Here is an 18,714-nt window from a genome sequence, read left to right on the forward strand (position 1 = left end):
TGGGCTTGTAATTTTTTATCTTGAAGCAGGTGTTTGTGTTCCTTCTTCACCTCAGTGATCTTGGATCTAGTTGTTTGTAAGGTGTGACCAGCTTCTTCTATAACCAGGACCATTAGGTCCTGGCTACATTTATTTAGAATAGAGATCCACTTTAGACAAAATTGAGGGTTGTTTCTCCCTATTGTGGGGATATTGGATACTCGAAAGCCCCGGGGGATTCTCTGTGCCCTGTAGTAGTCAGAGAGGGTGGAGCCGTGCAGCTGAAAATCTATTTCTTTTTTCTGCAGCTTAAGCAGGATATTATATATATCATCTGCCGACTTATTGGCTTGTATAGACAGATGGTCCTCCTTGAATAAAACGGACTGTACGTGCTCCTGTGTGTAGGAGAAGGTCTCATCCAGATGTTGCTGAATTTCTTGAAATGTTAGGCCCTCCTTTTGTGCAGGCTCCATCTGGAGCTGGTGCTGCGGTACCGGTACGGTATATAGTGACTGGTGAAGAAAAGAGCTTACATTCCTGTGCAGCCTGTGGTGAAACCAGTATAAAGTAATCTTATAATATCAATGGTATTGCGGGTACCTCGACACGTGGGACAACTGTAAAAGTTGTTCCTCTTTGTAGAGCTCGGATGACTGGCACTCATCTGCTGAAAGGGAACTGCCGCGGTATACAGTGTGTGTGTGTGTATATATATATATATATATATATATATATATATATATATATATATTGCAGCTTATACATGGAATAGAGACATTACTACAACAGATTTAATTGCAGGTTCCGCCAACACACATAAGAACTATCACAGGATGCAATTACCGTCGAAAAGAGCAGATACCATGATTGGATAGGTTTCCTCCATTATCCTGAGAATGTGTTCTGTTTAGATCACATGTGTCCCTGAGCGATCCCGGGGCCAGACTTTAAAGCAAGGGGGAGTGGGGAAAAGATGGAATATCATTGGATGCGGTAAAGGGACTAGGCATCTCTTCTTTGGTCCTCCACATCACGGGTACGATTTCCTGTTCATGGGAATCTCGTCAGAGCATGCTTGTTTTCTTTGTTCTTGGGGTGAGGCGAAACTGAGAACTGGTGTGAGCTGGAATTCTAGCCTTTTGTTTCTTAAGCACACTGATTCATTCTATAACACAGACTAGGTATCTGTAAGGTCATATGCAGTATAGTGATTGTTTTACTATACTGACCTTTGCGACTGTTGACGGCAATTGGGGTTTACTCAGAGGGCAGTATTCAATGAGGATAATTCGCCCTGTTTCACGACGAATCTGTGCTATTTTCGCATTGGAAGGTGATTTTTTTTGGGTCAGAAAGCGAATCGCCCTATTCAACGTGCACTTCTCGCCGTCTTTCTAAGTGATTTTTGCAGTGAATACCTGGGAGCCCACCTCCCCCCCCCCCATACATTCTGGGGCAGGCAGGGAGGCTTCCATCTCCCTGCCTACCACCGTGATCAGGCTCCCTGCGGCGTCCACCGCAGGGATTCACACTCGCCATCAGGGGCAGCGAGCCCCAGCGACGTTGAATAGGGGTTACAGCGAGGCTCCGGAACACGGCAGGCAGTGGCGACTGTGCAGCGAATCCTAAACAGGATTTGCTGCACGCAGTGAATATTCTCATTGAATACGGCCCAGAGAGTTTCACACAAACATAGGGCCAGATTCTCTAAACTTCAAAAGTGATAAAAATGGAGAGTGATAAACAGCCAGCCAATCAGCTCCTTCCTGCCATGTCACAGACTGTGCTTGAAAAATGTCAGGCAGGAGCTGATTGGCTGGTTGTTTATCACTCTCCATTGTATCACTTTTGAAGCTTAGAGAATCTGGCCCATAAAGAGACAAAAGGGAACATACAGTATCTTTAAGAATTAACCATTAATGTTTCACGTCCGACCTTGGTTGTTACGTTTAAGCTAATAAGATGCAAATGGCGTAATGGAATTGCGCAGAGGGCGGTCGTAATACCTTAATGGCGTAGAGGTACAATTTCGACTTCCACAGTGTGTGGGGGGCGTACGTATGCAGGTGTGTGTGGCGTAGGTATGCAGGTGAGTGCGTGGGGGGGGCGCATGTATGCAGGTGTGCGCGTGGCACATATGTATGCAGGTATGTGCGTGGCACATATGTATGCAGGTGTGTGCGTGGCACATACTTATGCAGGTTGTGTGTGTGTGGCGCACGTATGCAGGTTGTGTGTTTGTGGCACACATGCAGTGTGTGTGTGGCACACATATGCTGGTTGTGTGTGGCGCACGTATGCAGGTTGTGTGTGGCGCACGTATGCAGGTTGTGTGTGGCGCACGTATGCAGGTTGTGTGTGGCGCACGTATGCAGGTTGTGTGTGGCGCACGTATGCAGGTTGTGTGTGGCGCACGTATGCAGGTTGTGTGTGGCGCACGTATGCAGGTTGTGTGTGGCGCACGTATGCAGGTTGTGTGTGGCGCACGTATGCAGGTTGTGTGTGGCGCACGTATGCAGGTTGTGTGTGGCGTACGTATGCAGGTAGTGTGTGGCGCACGTATGCAGGTGTGTGTGTGTTTGGAGTACGTGTGCAGGTATGTGTGTGTTTGGTGCAGGTGTGTGTGTGTGTGTGTGTGTGTGTGTGTGGCGTACCTGTGCAGGTGTGTGCGTTTGTGGCATACGTGTGCAGGTGTGTGTGTGTGTGTGTGGCCTACGTGTGCAGGTGTGTGTGTGGCCTACGTGTGCAGGTGTGTGTGTGTGTGTGTGTGGCGTAGGTATGCTGGTGTGGGGGGGACATACGTATGCAGGTGCGTATGTATGCGTGTGTGTGGGGGGTGCGTACGTATGCAGGTGTGTGTGTAGCATATGCATGCAGTTGTGTGTTAAGTACGTTTGCAGGTGTGGTGTGCAGGTGTGTGTTACGTACGTGTGTGGCGTAAGTATGCAGCTGTGTGTGTGGCGTACGTATGCAGGTGTGTGTGGTGTACGTATGCAGGTGTGTGTGGCGTACGTATGCAGGTTTGTGTGTGTGTGGCGTACGTATGCAGGTGTGTGGAGGGGCATAGATATGCAGGGGTGGCGTTTGTGTGCAGGTGTGTGTGGCGTTTGTGTGCAGGTGTGTGTGTGTGTGTGGCGTTTGTGTGCAGGTGTGTGTGTGGCGTTCGTGTGCAGGTGTGTGTGTGTGTGGCGTTCGTGTGCAGGTGTGTGTGTGTGGCGTTCGTGTGCAGGTGTGTGTGTGGCGTTCGTGTGCAGGTGTGTGTGTGGCGTTCGTGTGCAGGTGTGTGTGTTTGTGTGTGTGGCGTTTGTGTGCAGGTGTGTGTGTGGCATTCGTGTGCAGGTGTGTGTGTGGCATTCGTGTGCAGGTGTGTGTGTGGCATTCTTGTGCAGGTGTGTATGTGGTCGTGTGCAGGTGTTTGTGGCGTTTGTGTGCAGGTGTGTGTGTGTGTGTGTGGCGTTCGTGTGCAGGTGTGTGTGTGGCGTTCGTGTGCAGGTGTGTGTGTGTGTGGCGTTCGTGTGCAGGTGTGTGTGTGGCATTCGTGTGCAGGTGTGTGTGTGTGTGGCATTCGTGTGCAGGTGTGTGTGTGTGTGGCATTCGTGTGCAGGTGTGTGTGTGGCATTCGTGTGCAGGTGTGTGTGTGTGTGTGTGGCGTTCGTGTGCAGGTGTGTGTGTGGCGTTCGTGTGCAGGTGTGTGTGTGTGTGTGTTTGTGGCGTTCGTGTGCAGGTGTGTGTGTGGCATTCGTGTGCAGGTGTGTGTGTGTGTGTGTGGCATTCGTGTGCAGGTGTGTGTGTGGCGTTCGTGTGCAGGTGTGTGGGGGGCGTTCGTGTGCAGGTGTGTGTGTGTGGCGTTCGTTTGCAGGTGTGTGTGTGTGTGTGGCGTTCGGAATCGGTACATCTGTCAGACCACACTTAGGTCTACAGTCATTAGGTCGACCCCACTAGGTCGACTGGCAGGAAGGTCGACCTGACTTAAGGTCAACATGGGCCAAGGTCGACATGACTTAAGGTCGAATTTGCATAAAGGTTGACATGAGGAAGGTCGACTGGTCATAAGGTCGACATGGGTTTTTCATTGATTTTTTACCCGAATGTCGACACAGTCGACATAGACACAGTTGGCAATGAGAATCGGACCCTCGCATTGCTCGCTTCGCTCGCAATGCTTCGGGCACGGTGGCTCGCTTCGCTCGCCACAGCTTTAATAACCTCCTCCACACCCTAGTGGATGGTAGGGCATGAAATACCGCCTGTCGGCACATGTCGGCCCAAAAAGACAGTGAAAAACCCATGTCGACCTTATGACCAGTCGGCCTTCCTCATGTCGACCTTTATGCAAATTCGACCTTAAGTCATGTCGACCTTGGCCCATGTCGACCTTAAGTCAGGTCGACCTTGTGGGGTCGACCTAATGACTGTAGACCTAAGTTCATTCTAATAGATGACCGCTTCCCGTGGTGTTCGTGTGCAGGTGTGTGTGGCATTCGTGTGCAGGTGTGTGTGTGGCGTTCGTGTGCAGGTGTGTATGTGGTCGTGTGCAGGTGTGTGTGGCGTTTGTGTGCAGGTGTGTGTGTGTGGCATTTGTGTGCAGGTGTGTGTGGCGTTCATGTGTAGGTGAGTGTGTGTGTGGCGTTCATGTGCAGGTGAGTGTGTGTGTGGCGTTTGTGTGCAGGTGAGTGTGTGTGGCATTTGTGTGTGTGGTGTATGTGTGCAGGTGTGTGTGGCGTTTGTGTGCAGGTGTGTGTGGCGTTTGTGTGCAGGTGTGTGTGGCGTTTGTGTGCAGGTGTGTGTGGCGTTTGTGTGCAGGTGTGTGTGGCGTTTGTGTGCAGGTGTGTGTGGCGTGTGTGTGTGTGGCGTTTGTGTGCAGGTGTGTGTGTGTGGCGTTTGTGTGCAGGTGTGTGTGTGTGGCGTTCGTGTGCAGCTGTGTGTGTGTGTGTGGCGTTCGTGTGCAGGTGTGTGTGTGGCATTCGTGTGCAGGTGTGTGTGTGTGTGTGTGTGTGGCATTCGTGTGCAGGTGTGTATGTGGTCGTGTGCAGGTGTGTGTGGCGTTTGTGTGCAGGTGTGTGTGTGTGTGTGTGTGTGTGGGGGGGGGGGTTCGTGTGCAGGTGTGTGTGGGGCGTTTGTGTGTAGGTGAGTGTGTGTGTGTGGCGTTTGTGTGCAGGTGAGTGTGTGTGGCGTTTGTGTGGGATGCAGTTAAAATCCCGGCGGTCGGGATCCCGGCGTTCAGAATCCCGACGCCGGAATCCCGAGCGCCGAAATGCCTACACATTCTCCCTCCTGGGGTGTCCACGACACCCCTGGAGGGAGAATAAAGTAGTGTGCCGAGCGTAGCGAGGCACCGGGCCCGCTGCGTGGCGAGCGCAGCGAGCCCGCAAGGGGGGGGGTGATCCACGTCCCCCCCTTGTCGGCATTTCGGCTGTCGGGATTCCGGTGTCGGGATTCTGAACGCCGGGATCCCGACCGCCGGGATTCAATACTGAATCCTTTTGTGTGCAGGTGTGTGTGTGTGTGGCGTTTGTGTGCAGGTGTGTGTGGCGTTTGTGTGCAGGTGTGTGTGTGTGGCGTTTGTGTGCAGGTGTGTGTGTGTGTGTGTGTGTGTGTGGCGTTTGTGTGCACGTGTGTGTGGCGTTTGTGTGCAGGTGTGTGTGTGGCGTTTGTGTGCAGGTGTGTGTGTGTGTGTGTGTGGCGTTTGTGTGCAGGTGTGTGTGTGGCGTTCCTGTGCAGGTGTGTGTGGTGTTCGTGTGCAGGTGTGTGTGTGTGTGTGGCGTTCGTGCTCAGGTGTGTGTGGCGTACGTGTGCAGGTGTGTGTGTATCCTGCCGACTACGCCAAATGTTGTCGGTTGAAAGTAATAACTCAAGCGACCAGGTTCTAGGATACAATGTGTTAAATATGGAGACTGACACAGGACATTTCAAAACAAAGATAAACATTTATTTAAGCTACAATAATAAAAACATGCAAATAAGTAACAAGTTAATACTCAGCTTTTATCTAAGATGTTTTAAGATCTGTCCCGGATGGTTGTCATCAGTAGTTTAAAGAATAAAAGTCCAGTCGTCCTTAGGGTCCCTCTTTAAGTAACTCTACTGAGTTCTTACACTGAGGTGATTTAGAAATCTATGTCCGCTGCAGACAGACCTAGCTTCAGGACCTTCTGCTATGTAAAAGTCTCTAGACTTTATACCTATTCTGTGAAGCTAGATGTTAGCAGTCTGTTCACATGATATAAATTATCCAAAATGACACGATTCCCATTCACATAGTTATGGACACAATAGCCCATACAGCTTACTAGACCGTTTCCATCAGACATACTGATAGCAGGAACATATATTTATTATAATCAGTTTGCCTAAACACTGGCTACCCTTCCCACACACTATATCTTTCGCACCAGGTCAAGGGTAAAAAACAGCTGGCACTTAGAATGGAACTATATTTCTAACTGGTGCCTATATGTCTGTAAAAACACTAATCCTAATGTAAAGTACATTTATATAGCAATGAAGTTATACAGATACAAAATGGAGGTTATACATGACAAAATGGCGTCCAAAAAGTAGTTAAAAATATCACCCTATACACAAACACAAAAGTAATTGAGCACCTAGGGAACAGTGACCACAATATGGTTTCACTGGAAATCAACTTCAGTAAATTACATCATAAAGGATCGACAAAAATACTAAACTTCAGAAAGGCTAACTTATTTCATCATTTTCACTCCGCCCTACTGATTATATTGATCTAAAGAAATGAGGGTTGAGAGGTTCAGGTTTTAATCAAGGCACACTCAACCAGGGCTGTGGAGACTTTATGGCCTAGGTCCTTGACACTCCAGATGTTGTTGAACTACGTGTACACATCCCAGCATGCTCTGCTTCAGTTTTGCTATTTGGCCTTGATAAATCTGATGCAGAGCATGCTGGGATGTGTCGTTCAACAACAGCTGGAGTGTCAAGGTTAGCCATCAATGACCAGGAAGACTCAGGTTTCCAGAAAGGACATTTGTGAAGTAACACCTTGGTGATCTATTCATACGTTCTCTAAACATTATGCTTTAAATGTTGCTACACACTTGGGGATCCTGTCTTGCAAGGTCTCTTGCTAAGTAAATCATGTTGCATTTATGGTTTCCCACCCTTTATTCTGCTTTGGTATGTCCCAGGGTTATGGCTGCCATGGGGATTGTAGAAGAAAGCAGCAAATTCTACTCACTGATTTTTTTGGTACTTGTGTAGTATCACGGCTCCCACGATGGGCATCGTATAGTAAAAAATTGCATCACATGCGATTTTGATCACAAATGCATCCAAATTAGTAGGAAACATGTTAAATGCACCCCAAATGCCATTTTACACACTGTACCATCCCCACTATCAACGCTAACCCAAAGCGTGGCGAGCAGCGGCGGTACGCGTCCTACGACCTTTTCATACCCCCACTATCCACGTCGGCGTGGAGTTGAGAATAGAAAATGTGGCGAGCGCAGCGAGCCCTGCGACGGGACGCGGACACCTGTGAAGCACGCGAGGGGACGCTTCGGGTTGGCGTTGATAGTGGGGGTGGTACAGTGTGAAAAATGGCATTTGGGGTGCTTTTCACATGTTTCCTACTAATTTGGATGCATTTGTGATCAAAATTTTTAAAAAAATGCATCAAAAACCGGGAAGCATCGCATCGCATGCCATCTCATGCCACAACATTTGGCATGCGATGGCATGCGATGCGAGCCGTGATACTACACAAGTACCATTTTTTTCTTCTTAGAGATCCCATGACAGCCATCAGAATGCCCTCCCCTTGTAGTGTTTTTCCAGGGACTTAAGTAAGGAGACAGAAAGGGAGGAGTGCGGTTATATACCACCAGGTGGGAGCGGTCCCTAGAAAAACATCCTGTCTAAACTAGAGGAGGGGGAAGATATCCCAGTGTCATGGCTGCCATGGAATCTCTAAGAAGAATACTTAGAGGAAAGGGGAACGGGGAAGTTACTTTTGCACAGGTAGGTACTTATTGTACCCATGAATGGCCCCAATTCTTTAATTATAAACGATTTATTAGTTATTATGATTTTGGTTGTTAGGGGTGCTGCCAAGGACAATAGTGTACAATGAAAAAACCAGAAAAGGATTGTCTCTTTGTTGGCGCACTTAAAGAAGAAAAGAAGAATGATTTAAAAATGTGCCTTTTTATTGATATTTATTTAAAAGAAAATTTGACTTGAAATGAATTAAAAATGAACAGAAAATTAATAAAAATGAGTATTAAATTATTGTAGCTGTGTGTGTCGTTTCATTTATGTATTGTTTTGATTGGGATAATTTGATATGTCTGGATACACGGTTAGACCAAAACCCTATATGTTTCTACTGTACAATGATAGTTTTGTACTAAGTATCAGTTTATTTGAAAGGATTGGTATATTAAGTGTTAAGGCGCCCCATACACTAGGCCGACTTCCCCCTGAGCTTCCCCGGCAGCTTGATAAGATTGGCACTTGATGTGCCATTTTTTACATGTGATAAATCGTCTTGATTTATCACATGTAAACCCGGGGAGCAGGGGGGAAGCTGCAGAACAGGGCTGCTGGTGGGGGGCGCTGCTAAGGCAGCGTGCAGGGGATGCTGCGGGGGACAGTGAGAGATCCGGGCAGGGGGAGGCGGGAGCTGTCAGAGCTGGAAAAAAAAGCCCATACAACGAATGGGCAGCCTGTGATTGGCTGAGTGCTCTCTCAGCCAATTGCTGACTGGCTGAGAGAGCGCTCAGCCAATCACAGGCTGCCCATTCTTTGTATGGGCTTTTTTTTCCAGCGCTGACAGCTTTTCCTGCCCAGCTCTTGTACTGCCAACTCTGTGTCCCCCGCAGCGCCCCCCTGTCTTACTAGCAGCGCGCCCCCCCCCCCCCCCCCCCCGCATTAAAGGCTCCCTGCGGAGGTAGTGCAGGCGGGGACCGCAGGCGTCGCAAAGCAGAGACTGTCGGCGCGGCTAGAGAATAGAAAGAAATCTTATTCAAAAGACTGGGCGGCCGCTGAGCTCAGCCAATCAGCGGCCGCCCAGTCTTTTGAATAGGATTTCTTCCTATTCTCCCGCCGCGCCGACGGTCTCTGCTCTGTGACGCCTGCGGTCCCCGCCTGCACTACCTCCGCCGGGAGCCGTCAATGCGGGGGGGGCACTGCTAGTAAGACAGGGGGGCTGTATATAAAGATATATCGGATCTGAATATCGTGGGTGCTAAAAAGCACCCATGATGGCTCAGATTCCGATATATCTTATGTTCTGCAGGTCCGACACCGTGATCCGATCCGATGCACGCGGGACCGCGCATCAGATCAGATGTCAAACACATGCGATTTTGGGCCGATTTCACCCGATTTATCGGCCCAAAATCGCATAGTGTATGGGGGCCTTTACTGTTGTTGGGAGCAGACAAAATCACTGGAGTTCAGAAGCTCCACATTAAACAGTTTATTTGCACGTTAACTTGTCTGGTCTCCCTGAGTTACAAATAGACTTTTCAGTTGCCCAAGCCAATTGATTCCTTATATTATGTGTTTATTCAGAAATAATTATTAGTAGGATTGGCAGGCATTTCGTTTTATGGCAGCTCCTTATAGTAAAAAAAAAAAACAGTGCTATAGTTTTCCCTAGTGGGAAGTATTTGTCCAGAAATGGAATTATCTGTGAGTATAATTCGCTGCTTTCAAAATCCTGATGAAATGTTTAACATGACTGATTGCTTCTCTTCCTATGAACAGGTGGCTACAAGACGTGTTTAACGTCCCTCTTGTTGTCCAGATGACTGACGATGAGAAGTATCTCTGGAAAGATCTGAGCATCGAAAAAGCTTATAAGTACACGATTGAGAACGCCAAAGACATTATAGCATGTGGTTTTGATGTGGAGAAAACCTTTATCTTCTCCGACCTGGAATACATGGGGTGAGTGACTTGCCTAATACTGGCACTTAGGATGCGGCTTACAACCTCAACCATCTATGTCTTTGTTAAAGCAAGAAAGCATTGAAATGCACAACACAAGTATACAACTGAAAGGTTAATCTGTACATATGTAAACAATGTACAAAGTCCAAATCGCATAGGTGCATAAAGTAGAGACAAACAAGACGCTAGTGGATCCAAAACATAGGGTGTGAAGGAAGATCCACAACTCTCAACCAGAAACAAAACAACAATGTTTGTAACCTGAAGCATCAGGGGGGTCTTGGGCACACATGCAGGTTACGCAGTACATTACCTCTAAAACATGTCCAAACTTGCTTTTGAATTAATAGAGCAGCAGATTGGTGGATGGCTGGAGGTCTCTACCAATCGGAGTGCAGAAAGCCAGTCACTGTATGGAAGCATGTGGAGATATTGTACATCAGGGTCAAGTTACTTTATTTTGTTTTTTAAATGAATTCCTTTGAGTGTTCGGTTAGTAGCCCTAGGGTCTACAAAGCTAAAGGCCCCCATACACTATGTGAGTTGTGCCTGACTTCACCCGATTCAGATGGATCAGGCTGTGAAATCATCCCAAATCGCATTTGCAGACATCCCACATTAAATTTATCGGATCGCACCAACCACTGGCACATCGCGGATGCTTTTTAGCACCGCAATGTATTTGGTCCGATCCAAGGTGTGTGCCAGCGGTGAAGCACTGCTGGCACACACCTTTGTGCAGCGGTGTGGTCCGTGGGACAGGCAGCGGGGTCCCTGTGGTGGATGGGAACTAGTAGCGGATGTATTGGGCCGTGAAATGGTCCCAAATTGCATGTGCAGACATCCCACGTTATGTGCAGCAGTGGGGTCCGTGGGGCGGGCAGTGGCTGGGGAGGCAGTGGCTTTCCTGTGGCAGATGGGCAGTCACTGGCAGGGTCCCTGCGGTGGATGGGAACTAGTAGCGCTATTGGCGGGGTGGAAAGCTGCTGCTGAGCGTGCAACTATATTTTGAAAAGACTGGCTGGCTGTTTATTGGCTGAGAGAATTCTCTCTTTTCAAAATATGGTTTTACATTCAGCAGCCATTTCCCGAGCCGCCAATACTGCTACTAGTTTCCATTGGCTGCCCATCCACCGCAGGAACCCCGCTGACTGCCCAGCCACCGCAGGGGGTATCCGGACTAATCATAGACTGACTCATCATAGAAAGTCATATGGTCGACAGTGTTTAAAGGTCAACATACAATACTTAGACAGGGTTTAAAGGTCGACAGGCAATAGGTCGACATGAACAAGGTCGGCATGCAATTTTTTACAAAATTTTCAGCAGATATGTGCCGGCAGGTGGTATTTCATGCCCTACCATCCACTAGGGCATGGAGGGAGAATACAATAGTGTGCTGAGCCCACAAAGCCCGAAGCATAGCGATCCATGCAAGGGGACACGGTACACGTAGACAGTGTCCATGTTGACCTATGTTGACACCCTAAAAACATTAAAAACTCATGTCGACCTTTTTGACCGTGTCGACCATTAATGTTCGACCCTATGACTGGAGTCTACAAACAAGTCTTTTATATGCAAGCGCATGTCAGCACTCACATTGCGTTCTTATTCACATGTAATACTGGAGATAAACGGAGATAACAGAGTTTATTCCTTAGAAGATTCATATCTAGATGAAACGGAAGACACTTGGTGCAGCTGTATACTCCTTGTAACCAGAGTCAGGGGAATCTAACATTTAATAAAACTTAAAGCTGAAAAGTGGAAAATACAGCATTGAACAGGGTTTCTCCGCAGAACGAGCCCGACATAACAAGCTGTCGGGCTCGTTCTGCCGAGAAAAGCCAGAAATAGGAGAGCTCCTGGCCGGAGCTCATCTCTTTCCGCCCTCAACTCGTAGCCACACCCCTTTCTCACCGCTCGGCGGCCGGGACATTGAATCCCGACCGCCGAGCTCCAGTCTAGCAAAACGAGAACGGGACAGGGGCATGGCTGTCGAGCTTGCTCGACAGCCGTACCCCTGAAATTGAATACCCCCCTAAGAGTGATGTCTAAAAAATGAATAGTGTGAGGGTGAGAAGTGTGAGTAAATTTCAAATTAAACTTATTGGAATTGAGGTGAGATACGAAAGAAGTGATAGAAGTGTCATCTCCATCCCAAATAAAAAAATAAGTTAACCATATACAGATACAGCCATGGTCACACACAGTTTACACACACCACATATCATATTACTGACACTATAATGCAACATTTCGTATGCAAATATAGCCACGGATACACACACCACATATCATTTTACCAAAGCTGTAACACAGCATTCCGTATGCAGATACAGCTGCGGTCATGCGCACAGTATACCCACCATATATCATATTATGGACACTAATGCAGCATTCCATATACAGATACAGTATACACACACCACATATCACATTACTCACACTAATGCAGCATTCCGTACACAGATACAGCTGCATTTTCTCTCCAATACAAAGGCTTGTCACATAAATGTCATCAGTAGGTGCTATGGAGTGGGGTGACTTGGACTATGTAATGTGACTACAGCAAGGATGTAAGAGGACACATCTGTACATCTGCTGTGCTCCAGGGTCTGCAATCTATATCTTATGGCAGCCAGTCTGTTCTTAGATTATTACTACTGATTTGTGGAGCTACAAAATATTGTGTTATACAGGTACAACATGCTTCCATCATTGGTGGGTATAAAAATGTAAGCTTGGATGTATTTAGTTGTTGGCATTCCGGACCTCAAACTCCAGACACTGGAAACCTGATCGTAAGTATGTCTTTGCGTGTTAGGGGTTAGGCTGTGGGACGCGTTGGGTGTAAGGTTCAGGCACCAGGGGGATTACCTGGGGCCACTGAAAGCAAAACCAACCCAAAGAAGTTTTTTAAATACATAAATAGTAAACGTTTAATTAAGGAAAACATAGGCCCACTAACTGATACTAGTGGAAAAGTGTTACTGAGGACAAGGGAAAAGCAAAACTGTTAAATTAGTTCTTCTCATCAGTATTTACTAAGGGAGAGCAGACTGTGGAACGAACATTTACCACAAACGGGACAAATAAGCCAGATCTCATTGTGGATTTCACGCCGAAGGAAATAATACTGAGGCTAAGCAAACTCAAAACAAATAAATCACCAGGGCCAGATGGGATTCATCCGAGGGTATTAATGGAATTAAGGGATGAACTAGCTACCCCCCTACATTATATCTTTAGCAAGTCACTATCGTCAGGTATAGTACCAAAAGATTGGAGAATAGCAGAGGTAGTGCCAATATTCAAAAAAGGAAAAAAGGAAGATCCCGCTAATTACAGACCCGTTAGTTTAACATCAATTGATGTTAAACTATTTGAAGGATTTTAAGGGATGGTATCCAGGAATATTTAGACCATCACCGTCTACTCAGTACTAACCAACATGGGTTCGTGAAAAATCGTTCATGCCAAACTAATCTACTAGGGTTCTATGAAGAGGTTAGCAAAAACCTCGATAATGGAAATGCTGTAGATGTGATTTTCCTAGATTTCGCTAAAGCATTTGATACTGTCCCACACAAGAGATTGATTAATAAAATGGAGAACCTAGGATTGGGTGAAAATATCTGCAGGTGGGTAGGGAATTGGCTATGTAATAGAGAACAAAGAGTGGTTGTGAATGGTGCCGTATCAGATATGATACTGGTACTAAGTGGAGTGCCCCAGGGTTCGGTTTTGGGGCCCATTTTGTTTAACATTTTTATTAACGATATTGGGATAGGGTTACTCAGCAATGTATCCATCTTTGCGGACTATACAAAACTTAGCAAAGTCATCAAATCATCAGAAGACATCACCATGCTTCAAAATGATCTTGCAATTCTAGATGAGTGGGCAAAAAAATGGAAGATGAGGTTCAATGTAGATAAATGTAAGGTTATGCACCTTGGGAGACACAACCAGTGTGCAAGTTACAACCTTAGCGGAGAGGAACTGGGTAATTCCATACTTGAAAAGGATCTAGGAGTCCAAATAGACATTGTAATGTAGCTACAAAAAAGGCCAACAAAATTCTGGCATGTATTAAGAGGGGAATGGAAACTAGGGACTCAAGGGTAATTATGCCACTATATAAAGCATTGGTGAGACCTCACCTAGAGTGCGGAGTACAGTTCTGGGCCCCACACTATAAAAAGGACATCATAGAATTAGAAAAAGTCCAAAGGCGAGCAACAAAGCTTATTAGGGGAATGGAAAATTTAAGCTACGGGGAGAGATTAAGCAATTTGGGACTATTTACATTAGAAAAGAGACGTTTAAGGGGGGACATGCTCAACATGTACAAGTATATCAAGGGCCAATATAAGGAACTGCCACTTACCCTCTTTTCTACTAGAAAGGAATCTAGGACGCGAGGGCATGAATATAGATTAGAAGAAAAAAGATTTCATTCAGCTAGTAGAAAGAATTTCTTTACGAGCAATATAATGGGTTTTGTTGAAATTAAATACTGCGCTGTGGGGCAGCCTGACCTGCACGGCAAGTGTGTCACCAAACACACTACACATAGAACTACAACAGACAAAATACCGACAGTTCTTTCAGGCGCTCCTTCTTTGTGTCACTCCTTCACATGTGTCTCAAAGGGTTACTCATATGACATGTAAGGAAAAGACAATGATATAGTGTAAAACCATAAAAAAATGAATGAATAAATTCCAAGTGGTATATTTTGATGGGAACCGTACCCTAATGAATTGTCCACCAATTAAGTAGACAATCTGCGCATGTGGTTAGTAAATCTGGAAGCCAGGTTCTCAAATGTGGTCCTCCTTATTCCTCCATATTTATCCCGTAAATAGAGAATATATAAGAAGATATCTCCATATGGTGAAATACCGTTTTAATGAAGACACAAAATTAAAAAACATTCAACATGAAATTGGGATATATGTCTTGGACTCTCACCAGAATGAGATGTCTACTTGAACAAAAGCAGACTCAAACAGCATAAGATGGTAATTACTTCAGGCGTCCCTGGATGCTGCTGGATCTCCCGGTCCTGGTGGTCTGTCCAAAGCGCATAAATCCCCTCCGCCAACGCGTTTCAGACTGATTTTGTCCTTTATCAAGGCTTGGAGACATGTTCCTCTGCCAGGGTATTTATACCCAAACATACAATTCACAGAAATTGGCCTAATTCCAGACATAGACTACTAACCACTAGTGCAATCCTATAAGTTCACATGTAAACGTTCTAAAATCCAAACCAGTTCTTGTGATAGCCGGCATAATGTTCACGCTGAGATCAGCTGTGACACAGTTTTGGAGATTTTCAGCTTTTTTGTAAATTAAGTTGGGCTTTGGCTAAAATGGAGTCTTTTTGAAGTATTTGCCAGTGTTTCTTAAATATGGACTCCAGTTTTTAGTAGTTGAGCCGTAAGTGGTGAGGAAAGCGTATTTGTTCACTGTTGTCTTTTTTTCTGTTTCTCCAAGAGTGGTTTTCTCTCCATCTTCTGGGTTTACTTTTTTTTTAGTTTTTTCTTAATTCGGATTCTTCATAGCCCCTGGTTATAAAGTTAGTCATCTTGTCCTCCATTTGATCCTGGCATGTGTAATTTTCGGTACAGTTCCTTCTAACTCGAAGGAATTGACTTTTGCTTTCTCTCTGGATGTAGCTATTAGTATTGGTGGGCTTGCGGAAAGTTTTTGTATGTAAAGTACCGTATATAGTCAAGTTCAAGTAGTGAATTTCTGTTTTGCTTATTTTAAAGGAAAATATCAAGTTGACATTGAAGTTGTTCAAAGATTGGCAGAAGGATTGCAAGTCCTCCTCCACTCCTTGCCAGAAAAAGGTCACATTAATGTAACGATGCCACAAGACAGATTCGCTCCCTACACATTATTGTTCCAAATGTGTTCCTCCTCCCACTTTGAGGCTTGTATCCTCTAGTCCCAGTACATGTTACAAGGAGAAAAGGGTTAATCGCACAGGAAAGTATATTGGTGATAGATATTGTGTGTCCCCCTCAAATAATCATGGTGTATGAATACATTATTGAAATGAGGGTGTGCGACACTGTAAACGGAATTTAGAGCAAAATTTCTAGGGTAGCAAGAGAGAGAGTGTCACTTTGTGATGCACCAAAGGGTATAATAAAACATAACCTTTATTATTTTATTTCCTAAAATCTGTAGCGAAAATAAAAGGACACAATACAGACATATAACATAGACATATAAAAAAGGAGAAACATTTATAACCGTGGGGTCCCACTCCCCAATATGTATATAAATGTTGTGTTTTTTACTTGAGCTGCAATTGTGTGTTGTTCTGTAACTTAGTAGCAAGTATTGCTGATTTATATACTTATAGAACGTTTTGCAGTTACTAGCGGTATAGGCTGTGCACATCGGAGTGAAATATCCAGTTAAAGCTGGGAGGTGAAAAATGCCCACAAATATATGGTCACACACCAAGCGATAATCTCTTAATCAGAGTGGTGAAATATACGGGCCTGCTAAATGCGCCAATCGGGTACCCAAAAATTATCTGGTGTTACCCCGGGCTCAGGCAGCATAAATACACCATGAGGGTAGCTAGGAGCACAGCAACTAAGCGGTTGAGAAATGCTGTGCGCCCGGTCCGTCAGCCGGGGCCCGGGGTGAGGTACACTGCGCCCGCTTGTCACGTCGGCTCGCCAATGACGTGGCCGGCTATCAGCACCGTATGCGGCAGTGGCCGGGTAAGCCTGTAGGGCTGTAAGCCGCTACGTAAACAGCACTGGAGTCAAGTAATATACGCCGTGCTAGTGTGCCGGAAATAAGTGCTTAATGCATGCCGCTAGATTACCGCTAGAAAAAAATACAGATCAAAATGCAATCATGTAAGGGAGGGCAAGTGGGAGCACACCACAGAGTGTACGGTCGGCGTACGCTTCGCTATTGAGCTTCGTCAGGACCACCTGGGTATTGTCTGGAAGCCCAATAAGTACCTGCTTGGTCATACATATTCATGAGGTCTGGCTCACTGTCGCTAATTACATCACCAGTGGATTGATTGATTGATTGATTGCTTGTTTAGTTAATAACGTATCTGGTTGTCAGTATGCAAAGGTGGAATAGTTGGTCCTTGGTCAGGAGATTTGACCCAGTGTGTATGTTAATATGGTTGTGATGAATACAAACCATACATTGATAGATGAGTGGGGGAAGACCGAGTATGTGCAGAATTAAATCTTATATACCTAATTTATTATGAGGCTGAGCAGAGTCTTCTCTATGCATGATATTTAGACATCCTATTACCCATTAAATTAGTGGTACATGTTGAAGTTGTATGCTGGAGAGCAATGCTGGTTTGGACATAGGTCGACATGTCCACCATGTAAAAATAATGGTGCTGATTGGGGTATGTAGGATTCCGGGGCCAATATTAGTACAATACCTGTTATTTGGTGGATATTAATTTGGAATAGGGAGGAAATCCTAACACATATAAACATCCAAAATAGCGGGATGCTGATGTACACTGGCTGCGTGTCGACCACATATTGTTTAGAATGAGTAGGATCCCCGAGACCTATAGGGGAACTATGTCCCCTATAGGTCTCAATGAAGAAAATAATTATACAGTCTTCCTGTGATCTAATACCATTAAAACCGAACATGAACATTACCATTTATTCATCATATACACATAGCATAAAAACATTTTTTCACACCCCTTCCTTCTCTTCTCCCCATCCACCACAGATCACGTATTTATTTGTCACATGAATTATGTTTGCACGCATGCTACACCCTCACTTTTTTACATATATATGTGTGTATGTATCTTTATGCGTATACTTATGTGTACACATATGGATATATACAATTTCCCAGTCCCTCTCCATCCCGTCACCTTCTAATTCTCTGTCTTTTCGTCTTAAGGCACAATACTTTAATATATGGGATTTTTTTCCCTCTACATTTACACACATTACAACAATCACCATCACCTCAACATAACCCACTTTTTTGTACCATGGCAAATGTGTATTCATATTTATATTGTCTTACTCCTTACATTATAATAAATGCACACACCCTACTATTGTATACACACCATGTCACAAATTTATTGTCATCAACGGTCAGCCGCCACCCTTGTGTGCCAAAGGGATGTGTGTCTAAATATATCACACATACCCCGAAGCACATTTGGATGGGGGCAGACTGTGACCCACTCTGAGTATATGCTCTATTGGCTTCGATGGCCTTTCTCTGCACATAGAATATACTACAGGTTGAGTATCCCGTATCCAACATGCTTGGGACCAGGAGAATTTCGGATAACGGATTATTCCGTATTTCGGAATATTTCAATTATGTATTTTGAGTATCTTGCATGTATGCTGTATAAACACATAAAATACACACAAATATATTTTATTACCACATAAAATACACACAAATATATTTTATTTGTTCAAAAAACAAGGTTTCAAAACATGAAACAAAATTTGTGTACTATCTCAGATATTGAATTTGAATGCCAAGCAATCATTTTCTTGCACATATATAGTGCCAGTTACATATCATGTCACCAGTAGTGCTGTTACAAATGTCCCCAGTGAGTTTTTAGCAAAAAAAAATATTTTTTTTTGCACTTTCTGGAAAGTATGGTTTTCGGAATAATTCGGATAACGGATACTCGGAAACGGGATACTCAACCTGTATAACGTTTGCTTCTCTTTCCCCCTCTGTATTTTTCTATATTTCTACATAGGGCAG

At 45.2% G+C, this 18,714-nt stretch overlaps 1 protein-coding gene across 2 annotated transcripts in view; it reads left to right on the forward strand.

Moving 5' to 3' along the window:
• The window catches only part of WARS1 (tryptophanyl-tRNA synthetase 1), a 111,596-nt gene that overhangs the window by 51,414 nt on the left and 41,468 nt on the right, over positions 1 to 18,714 (forward strand). For both annotated transcript variants that reach the window (XM_083166969.1, XM_083166970.1), the window contains exon 6: positions 9,736 to 9,918. In XM_083166969.1, coding sequence (XP_083023095.1) covers positions 9,736 to 9,918 — 183 coding nt within the window. The remainder of the gene's footprint in view (positions 1 to 9,735; positions 9,919 to 18,714) is intronic.

Source organism: Crinia signifera, chromosome 12, assembly GCF_055691185.1.
Source record: "Crinia signifera chromosome 12, ASM5569118v1, whole genome shotgun sequence".
Taxonomy (NCBI): Eukaryota; Metazoa; Chordata; class Amphibia; order Anura; family Myobatrachidae; genus Crinia; species Crinia signifera.